Source organism: Electrona antarctica (assembly GCF_951216825.1).
Source record: "Electrona antarctica genome assembly, chromosome: 21".
NCBI lineage: Eukaryota > Metazoa > Chordata > Actinopteri > Myctophiformes > Myctophidae > Electrona > Electrona antarctica.
Window position 1 is genome coordinate 24,786,070 of NC_136802.1, and position 25,856 is coordinate 24,811,925.

Consider the following 25,856-nt stretch of genomic DNA (forward strand, 5'->3'; position numbering starts at 1 on the left):
ATGTACTGAGGCTATGCCTGAACCTCGCCAGCAGCAGCACCAACAACGCACACCGAAGGACACCAGATAACGCCCGACGGTCAGCGGCAACAAATCCCGCGTGGCCTCGGACCCCGGTTGGCCTTCACGAGGGACACACACCCTTCCTCTCTCTCCGTTTGGCCCGTTTCCCTCGCCTGCGCTCTCCTCGGACCCCTCTCGCGGTTCTTCCACAGTTCGTCGCCTGGATCCGCTCTGCGCGCCTCCCTCAGCGGAGGTCCGTCGCCCTGGGTGAGTGGGCAGGGGGGTGGCCCACGGTACCCCCCGACACCCGGGCACCACTGACCCGGCTGCGGCAGGGTCAGTGCTGGGAAGATGGCCGCTCTCGCCAGCTCCCTAATCCGCCAGCGCAGGGAGGTCAAGGATCCCCAGGCAAACCGGCAGATCACCAACAAGCGCAAGCCCTGCCAGAAGAGCAACAAGTCACTCTGCCAGAAACAAATACTAATATTAATATCAAAAGTTCGACTATGTGGCAGTCGAGGGCGAAAAATAGAAAAAAGACCGGGTGAGTGCTGTTCCAGATTCAATCCGTCTTTTGCCATTTCCTTCTTTATATGTATCCTTCCTACCTTCCTTCCTGCCTTCTTTCCCTCTGTACTTCCATCCTTCATTCTTCCACCTCGTCCTTTCTGCTGTTCCCCATCCTTGGTTATTTTAATTTCGCTTATGGGAGGTTTCCTACTGGCAAACCGAGCTGCAGAACTTCATTTATGAACTCCCACAGGGATCAAAAGGTCCCTGTGGGTTTAAGAGATGTGACGTCCCTTGGTTCCTTCTCTTCCTGTACTGATAAGTGGATGTTGCTGGTTGACTTGCCAGACTCCAGATTAATCCTTGAGTGAAAACCTCAATAAAAGAACACCCAGCTCAGGACTTGACTGTAGAGAGTCCTGTCCTGGTGTTATCATGGTGTCTGTATACCCACTCATCATGGCCAGACACGCTGGTGCAGTGAGTGAGTGCATGAAATGGGACAGGCAAACTCCTGCTTCACTGCCGCTCCCGGGGGGGAACGTGGCTTTTAAAATGTCCCTCTGCTTACTACGGTGCACAGATCAATGATCTGCAGTCAAATTCTTTAACTCTGAGTTCAACATGTGACCATTCTTACACTCTCCGAGTGAAATGAACGTGCAGGATTTTATTGTGTGCTGCTGTGGTTATTGACCAGAAACATGAGCCGGGCCGGCGGCGCTGCCACTTTAATGGGGATTCTGTTACAGAACATGTCAACACCACTGGCCCCACACACACACACACACACACACACACACACACACACACACACACACACACACACACACACACACGAGCAGCCGAGCACACACACAGTCACACACAGATACCCTACACTGCTAACGCTAGTAATATGCGGCCGTCGAAAGAAGCAAACTCACGGTACATTGATTTACTGGGATGTAAAAATGTCAACAGCGCCTCATTTGCGCTGTGGGGCCCATTACCCCCCCACCACATAGACTTCCCCAAGGCAAATTTAACTGAGTGGGAACTAATTTGTCTTGTGTGTTTGCATAATAAATGCTACTGCGGCATTATTCATGGGCAGCGAATGGAAAAACACTTTTGGTTTGGAGACGGAAGGACAACATGAGGTGTTGCCAACGACGTATGCATGTGCCCCGTGTCTGTCTCTGATTTATGACATCATCAGACGGGCATTATGAGACAGAAATGCATTCAATAATATTCTATAGTCGTTTATGTCTCTTCTGCTGTCGGTATAGATATGAGATACGGCAGCATATAGACTTGTTGTTGATATTCTCTAAAACATGTGGTTCTCAAACATTTTCATGTCAAGGACATGAGGAAAAGGATCAAATTGGTATACAAATATTGGTGTTGTTAAAATGTTATTAAAATATTCTACATTCTACGAAAAAGCTGATCTACAAGCTCACAACACGTCGTGAGCTTGTAGATCTGCAGTATATCGGCTATTTTCAAATAGCCGTGAGCATGATGTAAGGTTAAAGTGGTTTAACCTATTTTATTGCTATATTAACTTTTTTGAATCACCCTGTAACCCCGCTCACGGACCCCTGGGGACCCCTGGGGGGGTCCAGTCTAAAAATGACGTATGCTGTATTAGGGAAAGTGTGGACATCATGACTGGGCCACGTTTTGGCTGATTTATAGGGTCCTTCATCCCTTCACAAACCTGTACAGTATAACAGTAACCGTCTGGTTCAAATGGTATATTGGTGAAATGTGATGACAGGAATTAACCCATTTTGGGGCGGGAACCCCTCTTGGTGTTAGCATTAAGTTATGCTTTAGCTATTGAAAAATAGCAGATCTACAAGCTCATAGTAGAACTTGTAGGTCTGCTATTTTTGAAAAATCGAAGAACCACTGACATAGAAACATAGCTTTTTCAGAAAACTGTCAGGATGTAGAAGACATTTTTAGAATCTGATCTCAGGTCAAAATGGGTTAAAAGAGTGAAAGCTATTTTCACGTTATGCATAGAGTATAGTCCTTAGCTGTGTGATTACATTTTGTTGCTATATGAATCATTCTCTATTAGAAAACAAAACAAAGGGCCGCCTTTGGGTACGACGGGTGTAATCTTGCAGTGAGTTCTACTCTCTCTGGTTTTACGCAGTAACGAATTTCAATTGGCAATTTGCTAAACACATTTCCAAAGTAAACGATTGGACTGCGTCTGACACCTGAAATCACTTTAGTCGTAGTTAGCAGGCCATTGAAGCCACACAGTCAGGTAACTGCCCTGAGACAGATGAGTCTATGAATGCTGCGGAATATCCTCTACACGTGTATGTACCTATACCCCAACACGGCAGATCCTCAGTGTCAATTTAACTCCTCTGAGAAGTGGAACAAAGTGAACCCATAAGGGTCCTAATGGAGTGGACCAATGGAACCAAATTGGTTCCCTTATTTCGATGAATACTATGTATTTTACTGCATGCTTTTGTATGTGTGTGTGTGTGTGTGCGTGTGTGCGTGTGTGCATGTGTGTGTGTGTGCACAGGACGCCTGTGATATTTATTGCCCTGGCGCGCCAACTTCATCATGGTAATTACGCGGGGTGCCTCAGTGCAGGACTCATGCATCTGCCGGGCTGTGCGAGTGCCCGCTGTATGGTAATTGCGGTTGTAAAGTGTGGACGAGGGAGGCGGTGGCAATGCCAGCTCTTTGGCGGAAAATGCAGCGCTTGCACCACGGCGGCCATTGTTCCAGGCAGGCCCCCCGTCCCCCCGTTCCCTGCCCAATGGCCGCTGTGCCCCCATATACATACAGTATACGTTATGGCTTTATTATGGTCATCTCCAACAAAGGCTCTAGGACATGTATTCTGTCTGTCTGTTCTGTCTGTCTGTCTGTGCACGCGGGTGAAATCACCCCTCAACAGCTTCTGACAGACATACTAGGGGTTGGAACCTGCATCCAGCAAGCCCAACCCAGTAGTGACTTTGAGTGGCACCACACAAAGCCACAAACTGACCCCTCACCATCCTTAATCCAGTCGTTTCCCACTATTACTACCCTACCCCAAACCCCAAACCTATAAACATAACCGCAAGCGTGTCGCAACACATGTCGGACCAAAGCAAACTTCACTTTATCCGCAAAAAAAAGTTGTTTGCGGTGGACACAAAAATTATATGAGCAGGATTCCAAGCCTTGCCCCTGCGGGGCGAGGCTGCCCTCCCCATCCCCTCCATATGTCTGTCAGAAGCCGTTGAGGGTGATTTCACCCAACTCTGTCTGTCTGTCTGTCTGTCTGTCTGTCTGTCTGTCTGTCTGTCTGTCTGTCTGTCTGTCTGTCTGTCTGTCTGTCTGTCTGTCCTGTGTGTCGCTGCATCTTGATTTGGCTGTCTATACCTCTCTCTGGTGGCCTGCCCTGTCCACCATACAAAATTTGCAAGTCAGCAGAAAGAGAGAGACAGAGAGAGAAAGAGAGAGAGAGAGAGAGAGGAGGGCGGAGAGAGAGAGAGAGAGAGTCGGAGGGGGACGGAGAGACAGAGGAGAGAGAGAGAGAGAGAGAGAGAGAGAGAGAGAGGTGAGAGAGACAGAGAGAGAGAGAGAGAGAGAGAGGAGAGAGAGAGAGAGAGAGAGAGGAGAGAGAGAGAGAGAACGAGAGAGAGAGAGAGAGAGAGAGAGAGAGAGAGAGAGAGAGAGAGAGAGACTACCAGCCACCAGAGTTGTGATTTAGAGGGTTCCATGTTGAGTACCGTATGTGGCAGTGTGTGCTTCATCATTCGCTGTTGAATTCGTTGCGTGTGTGTGCGTGCGTGCGTGCATGCGATGTGCATGTGTTTGGTTTCAGTGGCTGACCTTTTGACGTGAAAGGTAGCTAGTGGGCTTGTGTATTTTAATGAGTATGTTTCCCGCATAGTGTGTGGGCTTGTGTGTGTTTGTCTCTCCTAATACGCGTGCGTGCGTGCGTGCGTGCGTGCGTGCGTGCGTGCGTGCGTGCGTCTGACTATGTCTCATGCCTGAGGTCACAATTGACCCCTATTGGCCAGGATCAGCCACCTAGAGATTTGACCCCAACACCTCCAGTGTGTCCTGGGTCCCCCGAGTAGCTGTCAGTCTTCCCGCTGCCTTCTATTGGTTGATTTTGGATCCTGCACTTGTATCTGTAGGTTCCATGTGTAAACAGAGGGGGGACTTTTGCTGTACGAGAAAAAACAGAATAGGGGACACTAGGGTTAACGTGGTTAACATATATTTTTTATTAAATTGTTAAATTGTAATATTATCAAATCAAACATACTGTATCAGACAGTCTATATTTCCCTAAAGGAAATCCATACATTCAATCCAGTCTGACCAGAAACAGGGATAAAACATATATCCTCACCGGCCATAAACAAGTAATGACCCGATGGGGGAATATCAAAAGCAGAGGCTGCAGGTTCCTCTGCTTTTTATGAGCTTGTAGATCTGCTATTTTTCAATAGCTAAAGCATAACGTAATGCTAACACCAAAAGGGGTTCCCGCCCAAAATGGGTTAAATGCCAAATGGCTTTCGAGGAGAAACCTCTTATCTCTACCTTTCCCCTTTTTATTTTTTATTTCATAAATGATTCAATGCCCCCCATTGTATACATGGAGATGTAAGACGTAAAACTGTAAGAGTTTCTATTTAGCTATTTTCAAAGGTTTCACCTATAATGACATGACCAGAACACGGACGCCAGGTAGAAAGTCTGTCTGTGAGTTTTATGAATATCTAACCCAAGGGTTGCGTCCACCCAAACGTGCGTCCTGCCCACCCAATCTAAAGTTATGGGGAATATTTCATTTTAGCCATTAATCCATTTTGGCCTGACCTCGAAATTTAAAAAAAATCTTCTAAATCCTCCAGTTTTCTGAAATAAATATTTTCACGATTTTTCAAAAATAGTACTCGGTGGCGCGCTATGAGCTTGTAGATCTGCTATTTTTCAATAGCTAAACTATAACATAATGTTTAAAACACCAAAAGGGGTTCCCGCCCAGAATGGGTAAATCACCAAAGATATAGATGGATAGATAAACTGATATGATGATAGCATAGTTTTCTATGGATTTCGGGGATTTACAGGGATTTGACCCCCCAAAATGTTTCACCAACGCAACGCCGCTCTGCATGGGTGTGCTGGGCTGCCCCCATACAGTACATTTGTCCTGCCCGCCCTAGTGGGGCAGGCTATAGAACCGGCCCTGCCCGTGATTATATTTGTCTTGATTTCGTCCAACGCCGCATGTGGAGTGGGTGTGTTGTTGTGTTAATAATGTTCTTTGATTGCCACAATAATGTGTTACCCGCCCACGTTTAGTTCAGTACCCCCCGTCCCCCTACCCAGTGAACATCTATAAAAGTATGTTTTTCACCCGTCAAACGCGAACCGTTGAAGGACTCTGGAATGGCCATTCCACTGTGGACTGCAATCTTGAAATAGCCAGCAGGTTTAATGTGAAATCTGTCAAATTATAGGCCAACTTTGTGAACCAGTAATGTGACATTTGATCTATAAACTGCTCCTAGTCCTATCTGCGGTTGGCTTTTCTCTGTATATGCAATAATGCCATTGCTATACCTTCAACCAGCATAAGCATTTGCTTTAAAATGACCATAGATTTTAGCCGAGTATTTATTTTGTGAACTATACATTTTCGTCTCGTCTTTATTAGTCAACGAAATTGCATAATGATTAAGTCCCAGTTATTGTTCATACACGCAGGTTTTTTGTCTAGTCTAGTCTAGTTTTCGTCCGTGGAATATGGGACAAAAAACAACACTGATCTAACAGTACCATATTGCTGATGGCCTCATAAAATAGTTTGATAAAGCACTAATAGCAGAGATGCTTGCTGGCTTTGTATTTGTATTCCTTTGGGACACCTCAGTCATCGCTGATAGTCAAGTTTTTAAGCTTGCCTCTGCTTATAGCCTGACGTCGCCCTGCTGAGGGACAGCAAAATGACGCTGTTTAAAAATAACACCGTGTCCTTGGACCAGGTTCAGCCGGCGAACAAAAACAATGATGCGAGTTCACGTTGGAAAACGACCTTCTGAAGGTGGGAATTTCAGAAGGGTTCCCTGGGAATAACGGCTGAAATGACCTTGTGGAAATGCATTCATGGGCTTCCTTTATCTGCTGTTGGCTTTACCTTCAGTTTGTGTCTGCTGCATGGTGAACATCATCTTCTACTGGGGAGCTTTTCTATTGCTTTTACCACTTAAACCACATATACTTCATATTGACTGGGTTCCCCCAGGGGTCTACACTTGACCCTCTTCACTTTTCCCCCTGCACCAAATCTCTTGGATAATATTAGCCCACGTTTAGTTCTAGATCAGCTATTTTCACAGAATATTTGCAGATTTTTGCCGAATGTTTGCCTATTAGAACATGAGTTGGGATGGTATTTATGTTCAGAATGCCCGTCTGAATGTCATGTTGAAATTGTACCTCAAATTGTATTGCTGCACTTTAATATATTTTGATTCGAAATATTTGTATGGAATATTGTACATTGGGTAAAATAAACCCAGGTTTAGTGATGGTTTGACAAAAGTTGGGTTTAGTGTTCTCGGGTTAAGACAGACAGACAGAGTGGTCACCAAGTCACCAAACTTAACAATGGTCATTGGTCTCCAAGTTTTTGTGTGGAAACACAGGAAAAACACTTCTGGCATCAGCTAATGAACTAGTAAAAGAAACATTCATGAGCTCTGCAACTGTTTACGAGCCTGAATTGAGCCTGTTTACTTCACTGCAAAATCAGTTAGTGTAAAAAAAAAAGGCCTGTGAAGTCGTGTGTTGTGTAACGACTTGGCACATAGATCGACATAGGTGTGTGTGTGTGTGTGTGTGCGCGTGTGTGTGTGTGTGTTGTGTGTGTGTGTCTAGATGTTATCGTGCACCTATCGCTATCAGTGCGTCACTTGAATTGTGATCTAGCTCAAGTTCAAGTATCCCTTTGTGTACATGGTAGAGGCACTTTGAGATAGTGTGAGAGTTATTTTATCTAACTGTGTGCGTGTGTGCGTGTGCGTGTGCGTGTGCGTGTGCGCGTGTGTGCGTGCGTGTGTTACCTGCTTCCCATTGATGGATGGTGTTCCTGACGTGTGTTTGTGTGTCCTAGGCTGACCCCTTACAACCTGCTCCTCTTTTCCTTTCCTTTCCTTTCTTTTCTCCCTTCCTCCTCTTCTCTGACTGCCAGCCCCCATCTCTCTGCACTCTGTCAGCCCCGCACGCACGCACGCACGCACGCACGCACGCACGCACGCACGCACGCACGCACGCACGCACGCACACTAACCCTCACCTATAACCGGTGCTAATGACACCTCTCCACTACAGCCCACTCAGCTTATAGCAAGGTCAATTTGTCCCTTACACACACACACACACACATACGCACACACACACACACACGTGTGTGAGCGTGCCGTACGTCGATACACATACAGTATACACCTCCAGGGTTTTTCCTGTATAGAGGCATTTTTGGCAGCCTCAAAGGGGTTTTTTAGCCTGCGACAAAGGAAAATCACCAGCACCAAAATGATTGAAAATTAAAAAAAAGCAATTACAATTATCTCTGAATGTGTTTAATTGCTGGTTTAAAGTTCAGCACATCCAGTGCCTCTTTAGAGTCTTTCCTGCAGTTGCCGTGGTTTGGTCCAATAATGATCAGGTTAGCACATTATCACTACTTTACACATTGTTGGCATTCACAAAACAGCAGATACAAGCTTACAATGCGTCTTTGAAATTAGCCAATCTAGCTCAAAGCTCAAATGCAACACATTGTGAGCTTGTAGATCTGCTATTTTCAAAAGATTTTTATACATTTGAATTTGAAATGGGACATTCTGCATAATGAGTTCTTTCTACTTTTGGTAATTTAAGTGAATTTTTATACCAATACTATATTGTACTTTTACTCAAGTAAATTTTGAATTCCAGATTTTTGCTTATGATAGAATAGAATATTTCTATATTACAGTATTGATAATTTTACTTAAAATGTGTTTACTACTGTACTTTATACACCACTGCATATCTGTCGATCAATTTCATGTCACATTCATTGTACTTGATTACATAGCAGCGCCTAAATGGTGCTAGTATAAACTATTCAATCAATCAATCAATCAATCAATCAATCAATCAATCAATCAATCAATCAATCACTAGATGGACACAACCTACTGTACAAGCCTATCACTGTCGTCTGTACTTTATGGAAATGTTGTCCTTGTAGTTTCCTATTGTCTCTTTATCAGCTATGGTTTCAGAGACAAATCCTTTTGTTAATTTTAAAAGCCCAAGCCATTAAAAACTAAAGTGAGATTTGCCTGGGGTTTGTACTGTATGTAGAATATAAAGCTGCTGTTCCACCCTTAATGTGCAGCTTGTTTTGAAGTAAGAAACTGGGAACCTTCCGATTGCAAGATGGTCGCTCTTGTCTCCTAGGGGGTGAGTCCTAGAAGAGTGTCTCCTAGGGGGTGAGCCCTAGAAGAGTGTCTCCTAGGGGGTGAGCCCTAGAAGAGTGTGTCCTAGGGGGTGAGCCCTAGAAGAGTGTCTCCTAGGGGTGAGCCCTAGAAGAGTGTCTCCTAGGGGGTGAGCCCTAGAAGAGTGTCTCCTAGGGGGTGAGCCCTAGAAGAGTGTGTCCTAGGGGGTGAGCCCTAGAAGAGTGTGTCCTAGGGGGTGAGCCCTAGAAGAGCGTCTCCTAGGGGGTGAGCCCTAGAAGAGCGTCTCCTAGGGGGTGAGCCCTAGAAGAGCGTCTCCTAGGGGGTGAGTCCTAGAAGAGCGTCTCCTAGGGGGTGAGCCCTAGAAGAGCGTCCCCTAGGGGGTGAGCCCTAGAAGAGCGTCTCCTAGGGGGTGAGCCCTAGAAGAACGTCCCCTAGGGGGTGAGCACTAGAAGAGCGTCTCCTAGGGGGTGAGCCCTATAGAAGAGTGTCTCCTAGGGGGTGAGCCCTAGAAGAACGTCCCCTAGGGGGTGAGCCCTAGATAGATAGATACTTTATTTGTCCTTTCGGAAATTTGTTTTGTGCACAGCAGTCATCAGGATATACATAAAACATATGCAAACAAACAGATCACACAGTACATAGATAATAAAGAAACAATGCCAACAGAAGGCCACCAGTCATAGTTCCAAGAGGTATCACATCACATTTTATGCACGGAACTGAGATGGGGCCTGCTTGTTCATAAGTCCTATACTTATAGGAACAAACGATCTTGAGGCCCTAGCCTGCAGGGAAGGTACCATGTACCGTCGCCCTGATGGTAAAAGATGGTATTGGCTGTGTAACGGGTGTGTATTGTCCCTAGTAATAGCTTTCCCCTTCCTGAGTACCCGGGTCTCATACATTGAGGTCATACTCTCAAATCGTACCCCAGCTATTTTGCTGGACACGTTGATGATTTTATGGAGTTTGTTCTTATTAACCAATGATAATGAGCCATACCATGAGACAAAACAAAATGTCAATGCACTCTCCACAGAGGATCGATGAAAAAGTGCCATAACATTTTTTTCCACGTTATACTGTCTCAGTCTGTGCATAAAATGCAAATGAGTGTTGGAATTCCATGTCAGCTTAAAATCAATCGTTGTACCCAAGTACTTGTATTCCTCCACAATCACTACCCCATCCCCACCAATGACTATTTCCTGGTGTGCATGAGCACCAGTCCTAAGGTCAAATATGACCTCCTTAGTTTTTTTGATATTCAGCTGAAGGAAGTTACTCCTGCACCAACCGGCAAACTTGTCCACTGTTCTTCGATAGCTTATCTCATCATCCTCAATCAGACCAACAATAGCTGTGTCGTCTGCAAATTTAACAATACAGGTATTGTCTGACTCACTCCTACAGTCGCTTGTGTACAGCGTGAACAATACCGGTGAAATCACGCTCCCTTGCGGAGCCCCCATGTTGGTCGTAATGGGGAGAGATATTGCTTTATTCACCTTGACATGTTGTACCCGCTCAGTCAGGAATGACTCCACCCACCTGATGATATTGGTGTTAACACCCATGTCAAAAAGTTTCCTCATCAAAATATGAGGTCTCATTGTGTTAAACGCAGTCTACAAAGAGTACCCGAGAAGAGCGTCTCCTAGGGGGTGAGCCCTAGAAGAGCGTCTCCTAGGGGGTGAGTCTCAATTGGTCCATCTGCGGGTAAACTCGCCACACTTTTCTTGTTTGCCAGTAAATCGCATAATATTTTTCACATTTTGTGAATATTATGTTTTGGTACGAATCATTTTTCACATTTGGTGAAAAATGCACTGTCCCTCAAATTTTTGTGTGATGTCTGGTGGTCATCAACATGATGAGGAGGAAGCCATGCCGTAATCAGAACCCCATGTTGTTTACAGGCTGTGGTGGATGCATGTGAACTTGGATTGTGTTTGCCTAAGAGACAAATGAGAAATGACGGCGTGACAGTAGTGAGTGCACACACCCACCTTCCACAACCTGTGTGTGTGTGTGTGTGTGTTTGTGTGTGTGTGTGTGTGTGTGTGTGTGTGTGTGTGTGTGTGTGTGTGTGTGTGTGTGTGTGTGTGTGTGTGTGTGTGTGTGTGTGTGTGTGTGTGTGTGTGTGTGTGTGTGTGTGTGTGTGTGTGTCCATGCGTGCACTGTGTACAAGTCATTGTTGATGTGATTCATCAGGGCCCATCAGTTTCTCTCATTAACAAACACTGGTATATCAATAATTTGCGGCAGTGTTTGGAGTGCCACGTATTGAACCGCACGGCAATTTACTGTCTCATGGAACAGCAGGGAGAGAGACCCTCACTCACATGTCTCTCTCTCTCTCTCTCTCTCTGTTTGTCTTTCTCCCACTGCATGTTTCACTTCATCGTTTGATAGGACTTCCACCTCTCTCTCACTTTCTCATTCTCTCTGAAATTAAATCAAATATATAAAGAGTGTCGTAAAGTACACACCACGTTAGTTCCATTGATCCAAGCCACAATCTATTGATCATTAAAATAAACCTGCTCTGAAAAAGCACGTAGACGGTGATTTTCAAGTTGGCCCTGATCCAGAGAAGGCTGGGAAGCGCCAGTGGTGGGAAAAGTAGCCTATACTCGCAGGTTTTAATGAATTACTTAAATAAAAGTATCAAATACTGCAATATAGAAATACTTTGTTATGAGTTAAAGTCCAGAATTCAAAATGTACTTGAGTAAAAGTACAAAGGTATTGGCATCATGTACTTAAAGTGCTAAAAGTAGAAAGTACTCATTATGCAGAATGCTCCATTTAAAGTTTTCAAATGTATGCCAGTAAGACGCCCTGATGGCGAGAAGCGACCTCGCCCTTTAGGTGCAGCATCCGCCTAGGTGACGGCAGACTGCTGGGCGAGCGCTGGCGCTTTGGCATGGGGGGTCAGATCAACATATGGAATGAATTCTGTACTGGCCATATATGGAGCTTGTCTTGGGTGTACAGGGTTTAATGGGGTCTGGCCATATATGGAGCGTGTCTTGAGTGTACAGGGTTTGATGAGGTCAGATCAATATATGGAATGTCAGAACAGGTCAGCTCCACATATGGAGATCTAATGGTGATCTAAAGGTCACAGTTAACTATGGAATCATGCATTTCCCGTAATTTTGTATCATTCAAAATCCCCATACATGGGGAAAGCCCAATATATGGTGCCCAGGTCTCGTGCCCAGGTCTCGTGACATCGCACGCGACCTCTCAGGCCCCCAGGCGTCTTACTGGTACATGGAGACGGCCATAGAGCGTGTCACGAGGCGGGACGGACTGACGGCCATACTGTATATGGTGGTGTGATGTGTCACGGGACGTGACGGACTGACAGGTTTTGCAGGTTTTCATAGTAATCTGTGACCTACAGTCGCAACAAATCTTTTGAAAATAGAAGATCTACAAGTACATACCATGTATAGGGTTGAATTATTATGTTTTGTAATAATAATCAAAATCTACAAAGTAACTAGTAACTAAAGTTTTCAAATAAATGTAGTCGAAGTACAATATTTGCCCTGAGATGTAGTGGAGTAAAAGAAATTGGAAATGCTCAAGTAAAGTACACATACCTCAAAATTGTACTTAAGTATAGTACTTATGTAAGTAAATGTACTTAGTTACTTTCCACCACTGGGAAGCGCAGCTCTGTCTCCTTCACTGTCGACCCCCAGCCTCGAATCACAACCCCTAGCTGTCTTTGGCTGGATGTCTTCTCTCGTCCCTTCAATCTTCTGCAACAGCACCCAGCACCACCCCCTGCCCACCCAACCCCCTGGAAGCCCTTGTCTTTTCAAGGACATCAGATAGCTGTCTCCCCTTCTCTCTTTCTCACTCTCTCCCTAGCTGCCTGCCTCTGTGCTTTAGAGATAGAATCCAGCAGGAAAGCACGCACATCTAAAAAACATTCTATGGGTGCTGAACAAAAATACGTACAGATGAGAAGATAGGAAGTCCACACATCACCGGGCCTTGAGCTCCAAACTTTTAATTCATTATAAGAGAAACAACGTTTCAGGAATGATTCCTGACAAAGACCCAAAGGGGTCGAAATGTTGTTTCTCTTATAATGAATTAAAAGTTTGGGGCTCAAGATCGGTGTGCGGACTTCCTATCTTCTCATTTGCCTCTGTGCTTTCCCATTTCCTTTCTCGCTCTCTCTCTCTCTGTCAATCTGTCTCTGTGTGTCTCTATAATAATGATAATAATAACTAGAAAAGTCACAATTTTGAAAAAATTGCAAAGTGTGGTTGCCGCAATCGCTTATATAGGCCCCTCCCACTAATTTTGCCAGCCAATTACAATATCACGTCACCCCTCACCCCTGTGATCATGCGTAAGTAAATCGGAGGGAACTTATCCCCCCAAAAATCATTTTTCTGCAACAAACGGTTACATTTTTGCATTTGCGGCGCCCCCTATGGTTAAAAACCATAACATGTGATTCAAATTTGGGATGGATTGGACATTCCGTTCGTGATTTGTGTCATTTTTTGTAAAATATATATAGGCCCCCCCCTCCCACTAACTTCGGACGACGATTATGGCCGAACGATACGCACTCGCAATTCTGCCTGTAGTGTGCTAATTGGATAGGTCCAGAGATCATCTGTACCAATTTTTCGTGGTTCCACACTAATAACTTTATTTATAGTCTGTCACTCTCCCTCTCTCTGTCTCTTCCATCTGTCCCCACTGTGTCTAATGTTCTTGTCTTTGGGCCAGTGCATTGGGGGAGATGGGGAGTGTGCCCATAACATTATTATGTAAGTCCCTCAGTCCAGATGTATGTCGTGTCTAATGCCATTCAGATGGCCCGGGATGAGAGAGATGGGGGGGGGGGGGGGGGGGGGGGCAGGGGGGAGAGAGGGAGAGGGGGGAGAGAGAGGATGGCACAGTGCGTTATTGTTTTTCCCCTGCCTGTTTGGCTGCTGCCTAAAAGCCTGATGCATATATTGATGCAAGGGTACAGATAGGTACTGCTGTATGCATGCACGTGGACGCACATGTGCAAACAGACACATCTATGCGTGCACACACACACACACACACACACACACACACACACACACACACACACACACACACACACACACACACACGTACACAAACACGCACACAATGTCACACGCACATACAGATGCACACGGACACATACATGGATGTACAGTACACAGACAAAGACATGCACACGTTAGAGACAAATATGTTAAGACACACTCTCACAAACACAATCAAATCGGTTTAAAGCACATGTGCAGTCGGCGGTGATCCACGCGTCACAATCATTTTTTAACCTTTATTTAACCAGTAAAAAAACATTGAGACTGATGGCAGTATTATGCGTGTCTTAAGTACCAGGTCTTATTACTTAACTTAAGACCTGGAGGCGTGGTCAATGCTGTTTGGCCACTCAGAATAGCCAAATGGCATTGATCACATCTCCAGGTCTTAGGTTAAGTAATATGACCTGGTACTTAAGACACGCATAATACTGTCTCTTTTGCAAGTGGGAACTGGCCAAGAGGCAGAAACAAAATGACACTTCAATGCTACACCGTACATGTCAAATTACAAAACAGCCAAATAATACATCCATGACATACATCAAGAAAACTTGATGTAAACAAGTATACAAAGTATACAACAAATCTCCAACAATGGTACATACACAATGTACATGTTAAACAGGGGAAAAAAATATATATATGGGTCTATGCCAAGGCTAGTACACATCTGAACCTGTGCAGGTGTTGGACTGTACATTTAAGATGATCCTTTTGAAACTTCTCAAAGGAACTTCCAAGGCCAATTTTAGTCTGAACTGCAGGTCATTCCACGACCAGGGGCCAAAGAATGCAAGACACTTTTTACCCCCATATTTAAAGGCTGGCACTACACACCGTAGCCCGGCATTTGATCTGAGATTTAGACCATTTTTTACCAAATTAATCGATTTTTAAAATTAATTAATCAAATTAATTTACAGACTGTTACTTTTTAACATTCAAATTGTAAAATAGCAAAAAAGTAGATCTGTTATATTTGATACTTTCATGGGTGACGCTGTAGTGTGATGAATAGGGCATTAATTTACGGAAGTGTGTGTGTGTGTGTGTGTGTGTGTGTGTGTGTGTGTGTGTGTGTGTGTGTGTGTGTGTGTGTGTGTGTGTGTGTGTGTGTGTGTGTGTGTGTGTGTGTGTGTGTGTGTGTGTGTGTGTGTGTGTGTGTGTGTGTGTGTGTGTGTGTGCGCGCGCGCGCGTGTGTGTGTGCACATGCAGAGAGGGCACACGTCGGTGAAACCACATTAAATTAACCTGTTACACGCCACTGACCATTTTCAATTATTTCATTACATTATTATTTCCGAGCGGTTGCCGCGCCGTCAAAGGATATGAGCTGTGAGGTTACGGCAGCCAATTTGTATTCTGGCGGGGCCCGCACACAGCCCACACCACAAATCATCTAAACCTCATGTTTATAGCACAACTTCACCGCTTGGCCTGACTCGTACCCCTGACGCTCCCGCATACGTTCCTGCTCTGTGACATGTGACAGTGCACACATGTAGCGTCGATCGACACATGGCACCGGTGACATTTGTGAAAGCGAGCCGCCGGCCAAAAACGTTGGATTCCCTCTTGCGCGGGGCGAAGCGGAAACGGACCGGAATGGAAAATGGCGACCCCTCTGGCTGGCGTCCATGGCTTCCAGAGGCAGATGGGCCCCATCCTCTGTCCCTGCTGCCAGTGCAACAGATGCTGCGCTGTCGGGCAGAAACCTTGAATCTCCATACTTAGTTTAGTTGTTCTTTAGTTTTTTTCTCTTATTTTAATGCCCTACTTCGTCATACTAAAACAAAATATTGCAAAGATTGCAGATATACGAGCTCACAAAGCGCCGACACGTTGTAATTTTCTCAGCGCCGGCCTGCCCTATACGCGAACAATGCGGCTGATTAGGGCCCAGGGAGTTGCCAGGTGCCCTCACAAGCTGCCGACCAAACTAATACATTGTGTTTCCTGTTTGTTGAATGGAACTGATCGGGCGACAAGCGAGCTTCGTTATCGTCACGTTTGTTCATGGGAGCCAGGCACTGGCAGGCAGGAATGTTGTCACTTCGCTGGTTGTAGGTGTCGGAACATTAATTGGCGTCATAAAAGCAGCTGCCATCGCCCTATCCCATCGTTTTCCATGATAACGATCTCAGCGGAGGTATTGTGGTGTCTAAACTTAGCGTTTGTGTTGTGAATGAAGGACTTTCCTTCGCCGACGATTCGATGAATATGGCAGATCTACAAAACGAGGTGCGCCGCGTTGTGTGCTAGTAGATCTAGGCTATTTCTGGTGTACGACACTAGTGTGGAATGAAGTATAAATTTGGCTTTTAAAGTGACAGCACATACATTGCCTTGTCTGCAAGAACTTCTGTTTAACAGGCTTTGGGCCAAGCCCCTAGGGCCTAGGCTTGTTTCCATTATGGTCCTCTGTATAATCGGCCAGAATCGGTATCGGCAGATATGACCCTGCAAATCATCAGAGATCGGATATCGGTCATAATTTCATATTTTTTCCCCTTCCAACAGTCTTGGTCATACAAGGTTTCCACCCGATATCGACGATATGAAACGGTGCCTGCATGGAATAGATGCATTTGGAGATGGCACCATTTGGCCACCCACTGCAAAAGGATCAATATGGCTTTCTGCAGCCACCAGCCTTCCCGGCCCAATGATTGAGGGGGGCGCCCTAGCTAAATCATTAGAGCATGCCTGCCCTGGGCTACATCTGTGAAAAAATGTGGCGCTTTTAGACGAATTAGCGCAAAATATCCCTATGCTCCTATAATAATGTACCGTCAATGAGGGGTGGAAAGCTTGTCCAAAACCGTAACCTGTGTTCCAATGGATCCAATGCAGTTATTATTTAGTTACAAGCTCTTGTCATTGGTTCAGTATTTATAAAACTCCCAAACACTGCCATATTAAAATGGCCTAGACTAGAGGGTGCATGGGGTGACTGCGAACCACGGTCACAAACATAACGACCGGACCTCGATGTGTGCCGTTGCTCCGATCCGCACAAGACAAATACTTTTCAGGGGTCTGCCATCGGAATAGTCATTCCAGGGGCCACGTTAGGGTCCCCCGGGGACCACAGCCTCCAATACGCGACAATCTTGTACAACGAAGTAGGTCATTCATTCATGGGAAAAAGAGGACTTTGCTAGACACAGACGATATGTTTTCTTAGTTTTTGAATAGCGCTTCATTCATTTATAATTTTTATTTTGACAGGCAATCATCAACCACCATTAGCAGACATTTTCTTCATTTTTTATGCAGGTTTAACCACTTAAGCTCTAGAGTGACAAATAGAGAAAATAGCAGATCTACACGATCACAACGTGTCGCAATGCAATGTGCATGCGTGCGTGAGTGTGTGCGTGCGTGCGTGTGTGCGTGGGTGAGTGCATGTGTTGAACATTGCATAGCCCGACGCCCCGGTAGAATTGAGTTGAGATGATTGGCAGGGCTGTGGCACAGAGCAGGCTGTGCCATGCGATGCCACCCCACGCTGGTCTGCTGCGTGTCGCACAGCGTGACAGCGTGGCATAGTCCACCCGGGAGTCTGCTTACGGAGCTGGGGGGGAAGAAAAAGGGAAATATTTGTGTTTGGCGATGAGGCGGGGCGTTGGGTGCATGGGCATGCGTATTTCAGATCCCAGCGAGTGCTCTTCAAACGACCTCCGGCTGGGGACGGCACAGGAAGCGCGTGTGAGCGTGCATCACACGCATACCAACCGCCCCCCCTCCCCCCCACACATTCATCCCTGCCCCGCGCTCCACCTCTCATACCGCCCACCAGGCAATTAGCATTCCGCCGCCATACACCGACCGCATCTCGGGGGCCCGTGTGTAACAAATGACCGCCAGGAGTCGAGTCAGCGTGTGTGTGTGTGTGTGTGTGTGTGTGTGTGTGTGTGTGTGTGTGTGTGTGTGTGTGTGTGTGTGTGTGTGTGTGTGTGTGTGTGTGTGTGTGTGTGTGTGTGTGTGTGTGTGTGTGTGTGTGTGTGTGTGTGTGTGTGTGTGTGTGTGTGTGTGTGTGTGTGTGTGTGTGTGTGTGTGTGTGTGTGTGTGTGTGTGGAAAGAAAGAAAGAAGGAAAGAAAAGCCCCCCTTCCTTGCTTCCTTCCGTGTCACAAAGTAAGCAAGGCAGCAGCCAGACCCCGCAGGGACAATACATTAAAGGTGTATTGACCCTGTAACCCAGTGATTCTCAAATTGTTTCATTTCAAGGACCGCCAGGCTGGTATGCATTTGGGCCACGGAGGACCCCCAATCCCCATAACTCTTAAGTTACAGGAGGCCTTAGGGACGAGTCCATTTGGTCCCTAACTATCAATTAGGAACCCTCTCATCAAGGACCCTTACTTTGAGAACCACTGCTGTAATCAATGCATTGCAGTTTTGGAATGGTGGCATTAACATGCCGGGGACGCAGAGGGCCTGCCTGCATTAGCATTTTATATATGCAGTCAATTTGCCGCATGCATGGTTTGCGTGCAGGCAGCGCTCTGGAGTATACGTGGATCACATGGAGATGTCAGCTTAGGGACGGCATGTGAGAGGAGAGGCTGACACGAGAGGGAGCGACACACATGCACCCGCACTGATGCACGCACGCACACACGTGGGCAGTGTGCACGTGAGTACGACCTACATATGGATAATGACACATCAACTGACGGCGGCGAGAAAACGCTAACGTTACTGCCGGTGAATTAAAACATTTCACCAGAAACAGCTTGTATCAAATATGAGTGACTGACTATTGCGAACGATACCGAGCCACCTCCATGACAATAGCATGACAATTATATAACACGATTCTAAGATGAGCCAACATTATTCTGCATAGAGAAATAGGATGAACGAGTGAGTAGTGACGCCAGGAGGAGGTTTTTTTTTTAGCTCAAGTTTGATTTGATGTCTCCAAAAATAGCCTTCTACAAGCTTGCAACGTGTTGTGAGCTTGTAGATCTGCTTGCAACGTGTTGTGAGCTTGTAGATCTGCTTGCAACGTGTTGTGAGCTTGTAGATCTGCTTGCAACGTGTTGTGAGCTTGTAGATCTGCTTGCAACGTGTTGTGAGCTTGTAGATCTGCTTGTCACTACTTCTTAAAAGTAGTTTTCCCTCTATGGATTTTTTCAAATGGAATTATTTTGCAAACCGTTTGAAATTTGTTTTAACTTATGAAACATTTAGAATTTTAGAATAGAGAGGTGCCCGTGGGGCCTGGAATAATGCAAGTTGGAAATGCATGCCCCAAACAGATATTATGTCCCTTTTATGCCCGACGTCAGAATGATGTCAGATTTATGTATGTGTCTCTCTGTGTCCATTTTATTGCTATATATGGAGTTCTGTGTCAGCCATGCCCAAATATGGAGTGTTGTGAGGTCAGAACAGGCCTCTCCATAGGCAGAGGCCTTTTTGGGGCGGTTCTGGACAACCGTGGGTCCGACGGACTCGACACCGGGCACTGTACTCCCTGTGAGGGGGTGGAACGCGTGTGTTGAAATTGAAATAGGTGGGGCGAACGATTCTCGAGTTACGTGGATTACAAACGTATGACGTACAGACGTACAGAGACTTGGTGCATTATAGTTAGATAATACAATAATAAATAACAGGGTATTTTCTCGGCACCCATACAAAGTGGTCCATGACCCACCTATGGGTCCCGGCCCACTGTTCGGGAAACAGTGCTCTATACTCACACCACTGTGCTACCTCCAAAACACTCCAAAACACAGCAGAACAAGACTGCCAACTCCAATTTAGAAGAAAATATCCTTGCTGGCGCTTTCTTCTGGTTTTTCTACCTCCAAAACACGACATGGAGCCACATGGAGTAAGTCAGAGAGAGACTGATGTATATGTTGGACCCTGGCCGGCCACGTGAACGTGCACAAACACAGTACACAACACGAGTGATGTCTCTGTTGGCCCTGACCCATGTGACACAGGCCACCACACATCATTAAATCATATCACTTCCTGTTTCACCCTTCTCTCTCCATATCTCTCTATCTTTCTCCTTCAATAAGCACTTCAAAGACATTGTGAAAAGCTACATGTAGGTTACGTGCATGTGTTTGTGTACACGTGTGTGTGTGTGTGTGCGTGTGCGTGTGCGTGTGTGTGTGTGTGTGTGTGTGTGTGTGTGTGTGTGTGTCTGTGTGTGTGTTTGTGTGTGTGTCTGTGTGTCTGTGTGTGTGCGTGCACACGTGCGTGCGTGCATGTGTGTGCTTGCGGGTGTGTTTGCTGACGTATCTGATTACATGTTTAATTAACTTTGATCATGAGGAGCGTTTCTCCCCTGGGGAATGGTTGGGGGGGGGAGTTCGATTTACCAACAGGTGCGGAGGACAATTGGTCAAAAGGGTTCTTCATAGCCTGGCCCAGCCAGCGTGCTTTCTGGTCTAGAGGGGCAAGCGCTGTATAATATTGATATAAATTGATCTGAGCGCCCGCCCTTGGCACCCGCCGCCCTTCCCCTCCCTGGTAGAAAACAGCGAAGAAAACTGACGTCACCATATTTCGAGCGACGCCCCTCTGCACTGTAGTTCACTCCTAGACCAGGAAATGTGTCTCGTTCCCCCAGGCTTTCATTTTTCAACGGAAATAAAAGTCTGGGTACCGAGGCTAGGTTCTTCATAGCCGTGTGTGTGTGTGTGTGTGTGTGTGTGTGTGTGTGTGTGTGTGTGTGTGTGCGTGTGTGTGTGTGTGTGTGTGTGTGTGTGCGTGTGCGTGTGCGCGTGCGTGCGTGCGTGCGTGCGTGCGTGCGCGATCTAGCTCACAGCGGGGTTGTAGATTGGCTATTTCCAGTGCGATGCATGACTCACAACCCAGTATCTCCATGCGGGGCAACACAGTGTCAGTATTGGTAAACAACCCAGTATCTCCATGCAGGGCAACACAGTGTCAGTATTGGTAAACAACCCAGTATCTCCATGCGGGGCAACACAGTGTCAGTATTGGTAAACAACCCAGTATCTCCATGCGGGGCAACACAGTGTCAGTATTGGTAAACAACCCAGTATCTCCATGCGGGGCAACACAGTGTCAGTATTGGTAAACAACCCAGTATCTCCATGCGGGGCAACACAGTGTCAGTATTGGTAAACAACCCAGTATCTCCATGCGGGGCAACACAGTGTCAGTATTGGTAAACAACCCAGTATCTCCATGCGGGGCAACACAGTGTCAGTATTGGTAAACAACCCAGTATCTCCATGCGGGGCAACACAGTGTCAGTATTGGTAAACAGCTCAACTGGATCCAACACAACACATCCTGCAGTCTTTGTACGGTCTGATCTCATTAGTGTGCGCCTCTCTCTGCACTGTCACTGTCTGTCCATCATCTATGTGCTTATCTGTCAACCTCACTCCATCTCTCTCTCTCACTCTCTCTCTGTCTCGCACGCACGCACGCACGCACGCACGCACGCACGCACGCACGCACGCACGCACGCACGCACACTGCATGTCTTCTTCCATGCCTGTTACTTATCCCAAATTCCCAATCCGTCTCCCCTTCTATTGCTGTGATTATCAAGGACTTTTTTTTCATTTAAAGGACTTGTTTGATAGGCATTATGCCCCAGACCCCCATTTGATGTTTTTTTTGTTTTGTTTTTGGGACCTCTACAGAAAATCTAACCTGACTCCGCCAGATGGGGCAGCAGAGAGTACACTGGGTTCCCCCCTCCTGCTCCCATCTGGGAACTCTCAGGCAGACTTGATGCTCCGGCCACAAAACGGCCTGGCCAATCAGCAGCAGCTAGAGGCGGGATCAAGCCATATTGGCCAGGCCATTTTGTGCCCGGGCATCAAGTCTACCTGAGAGTTCCCAGATGGGAGCAGGAGGGGGGAACCCAGTGTACTCTCTGCTGCCCCATCTGGCGGAGTCAGGTTACAGAAAATCCTCAGTGCTTCTAATTTTTACAGACCCATGAGGGATCCATTCGGGGCGCGCTGAGGAAGGCTTGATGCCAAAACGTGTCTGTGTCTGCTGCCCTGGCCTTAATGATTAGAAAGTACCAGAAGGATGTCGGAGTGCTGGCTATTACTGCGACCGAAGGTCACAGTAATCATACTGCCCGACACACTGTATGTCAGTTAGTGTGTCGGGCACCATATATCGTGCCCAGGTCTCATGACATCATGTTACATCATCAGGGATGGAGATGTGGAGACCCTGATGTCATAGTAAATGCGACCTGCTGTCGCAGTTAAGCCCATATATGGAGATCCCTGATGTCATCACTATTGGCCAGCAACTCTACATCTGACCTTAGATCTCCAATGTTCTCCATATATGGATATATTTCAGAACCTGTTCTGACATTCCATATGTTGATCCTTCCCCATCCATCCTTCCTCTTTGATGTCTCCCTTTTGACCTGTCCATTCAAATTTCAAACTCTAAACGTGCCTGCCCCAAAGTTATTCAAGGTTCAAGGTTCAAGGTTGTGCTTTATTGTTACATCTTGTGTACAGGTACATAAGAGTAAAACTTATTTTTGTTTGGCTTCCTTCAGACAATGCAGCAGCAATAATATAATACGACAATATAATACAATATAATACGACATCAAAACAGCAAAACACAGCAAACAAAAAAGAATATAGAGTGCAAAAAAGAGCAAAAATATAATACGACATCAAAACAGCAAAACACAGCAAACAAAATAGAATATAGAGTGCAAAAAAGAGCAAACAAGTGTAGAAAAAGAGTATCATATGTACATGTGCATGTTTTCCTTGTAGTAGGACAATTATTATTATTATAGTATTCTTTTATTATTAACTTCACAGTAGACTATGTTCAATATAAGTAGGTGCAAGTAGGTGCAATTTGAACTCAATAGTGCGAGGGCAAAGGGCAAAAGGTGCGGGGCAAAGGTGCGGGAGGGTGCTAGCGTTTTCCTTTTCCCTGATACGCTTTGGTTCTTATCAGTTCGTTCATGTATCTGATTGTTCGGGGAAAGAAGCTTTTTTGTAGTCTATTTCCAGTGGCTTTGAGACTGCGAAACCGCTTCCCATGTGGTAGCATCTCAAACAGACTGCGGTTGGGATGACTTGGGTCCTTCATTATTCCTCGAGCTTTGCTGACACAGCGTTCATCGTACAGGGCTTGGATAGGGGGGAGAGCACATCTGCTGATGCGTTCGGCTGTCTGCACAACCCTTTGCAATGCTTTGCGGTTTAGGTCAGTGCAGTTGCCATACCAGGCCGTGAAGCAACCAGTCAGGATGCTCTCTGTGGTGCCTCTGTAGAAAGCTCTTAGAACTTTTGGACCCATTCCAGCTTTCTTCAGTTTTCTGAGAAAGAAGAGGCGTTGTTGTGCTTTCTTCACCACCCGCTCTGTCTGCACTGCCCAGGTGAGGTCCTCAGTAATGTGCACTCCCAGGAATTTGAACTCTCTGACCCTTTCCACTGCAGCACCTCCGATCTGGATAGGAGAGTGATCTCTGGGAGGTCTCCTGTAGTCAAAGATCAGCTATTTTGTTTTGTCAATGTTGAGAGCCAGGTTGTTCTCTTGACACCATTGTGCCAGGTTTTCTACTTCCTTCCTGTACGCTGTTTCGTCGTCATCCGTGATCAAGCCTATGACTGTGGTGTCGTCTGCAAACTTGACCACTTGGTTTGAGTTGAACAAAGCCACGCAGTCGTGGGTGTACAGGGAGTAGAGAAGGGGGCTCAAAACGCATCCTTGAGGGGCTCCTGTGCTGAGGGTCAGGGGGGCAGAGAACTTTGTTCCCATCCGCACCACCTGACGGCGCTCTGACAGGAAGTTGAGGATCCAGCTGCAAAGGTTTGAGTTTAGACCCAGGCGCTTTAGCTTGAAGTCTAGTTTTTAGACTAGTTATTAGTGCAGGCGTGCCCGGCAGCCGGCGAAAATTTGAGTTCTCAACAGGCCCAAAAATGTAGGCCCGGCCCTACCTGGGCCCTCATCAAACCCTGTACACTCAAGAGAATATCCCCGCTACCACCCTTAGATCTCCATATACTGTATGGAGCTGACCTGTTCTGACATTCCATAATTATGTTGATCTGACCTCATCAAACCCTGTACACTCAAGACATGCTCCGTATATGGTCAGTACAGAATTCATTCCATGTTGACCCATACCAAAGCGCCAATGCTAGCCCAGCAGTCTGCCCATCAACGAGGCGGATGTGTGCATGCGACCTAACCTCGCCCTTTAGGTTAAATGTGTCATTTACGTCATATTGTCTCTTTATTGTTAATGGCATTTAATGTTTGTGTTGGCACCGTTTGTTTTACATCAGCATTACATCACCTATAATCAATAATAATCAGTTCACACAGGTGTGATTTTTTTGTTTCTACTTGGATTCATTTGGAACCCCTGGTGGTCTCCGACCCCAACATTGAGAAACGAAATCTACCCCCACTCCCCCTCTGTTCTTCAACATATGTGTGGAGCACTTAAAAATGCATGTTACAGTCATTTAAAGTGATGTTAGTATACGCGAGAACATGGAAGTGCAGGCGTAGTAGTGTGCCCCTCTCTCTCTCTCTCTCTCTCTTTCTCTCACACACAGATGCATACATGCACGCACATTCATTATGACATACATAAGTGACATACATTACCAACAACATCCCATTCTGACTTAGCATAGGCGGATTGTAGAGCATGGAGATGTTGCAGATTGCACGCACGCACGCACGCACCCACGCACGCACGCACGCACGCACGCACGCACGCACGCACGCACGCACGCACGCACGCACGCACGCACATCACATGCACATCACATGCATGAAACACGTTCATGCAGACAAATAAACAAACTAACTGTACATTGGTGTCACATCATCCAGACATGCATGCTGTTTACACATGCAGTGACGGTACAGTGTGTGACGGTATTTCAAATGTGTGTGCTCGTCCTTTTTATTTTATTTATTTCTCAAATTCTACCATATGGAGGCCTTTAGCCGTCACAAATTTGGTAGAATTTGAGAAATATACAATGTGAGGAGAGTATGTTGTCAGATGTTTTTAGACTTGAGTTGCAAAGTCCCAATGGACAAATTGGGACTTTGGGTTGGAGTCAGGATTAGGTACTAAAGTTCAGCTTTAGGGATTAAGGTTGGATTTATGACTGATGTACACAGTGTGCACGCACACGTGTGTCCGTGCGTGTGCGTCTGTGTGCGAGTGCGTCCGTGCGCGCGCGTGTGTGTGTGCGGGGCACCTTGCTGATTGCAGCACCCTGTCCACCTGTCTGTTGCTCCCTGCGGTACACAATCACAGGTGCGTGACGTGTCCTTCACTTTAATGTGCCATCAATCTACCGCCCTGGTGGCAGGCCAGAGCGCAACCCCCACCGCACGCACGCACGCACGCACGCACGCACGCACACACACACATACTGGAGTCCTCATCTGCGCTCTCACTTTGAGTTAAGTTTTTGCCGGGAGATGAGATGGGATGTGTGTGTGTGTGTACAACTTGGGGTTTACCTCTGAAGATGTCTTTAGTGATCAGCCAGAATCACTCACCCTATAGCAGCACAGCTGAGGACACAACCTTACTGAGAGATGGGGGTTTGGGGGGCATGTTCCTCGATGCATCTCTGACACTTAACTCCTATAGTCTCCTATATTACAACTATTACACAATCTCCGAATGCTATATAGAGTGTGGAACTACACCTCCCAAAATCGTGCGAGGCCAAAATCCTGATCACGATTGAA

The 25,856-nt window shown here is 46.2% G+C and overlaps 1 protein-coding gene across 1 annotated transcript in view; it reads left to right on the forward strand.

The window, feature by feature from the left end:
* Positions 1 to 354: 354 nt before the first annotated feature.
* The window catches only part of fgf11a (fibroblast growth factor 11a), a gene marked incomplete at its 5' end in the record, with an annotated part of 141,587 nt that continues 116,085 nt past the window's right edge, over positions 355 to 25,856 (forward strand). Inside the window, one exon of the mRNA XM_079491427.1 lies at positions 355 to 547. Coding sequence (XP_079347553.1) covers positions 355 to 547 — 193 coding nt within the window. The remainder of the gene's footprint in view (positions 548 to 25,856) is intronic.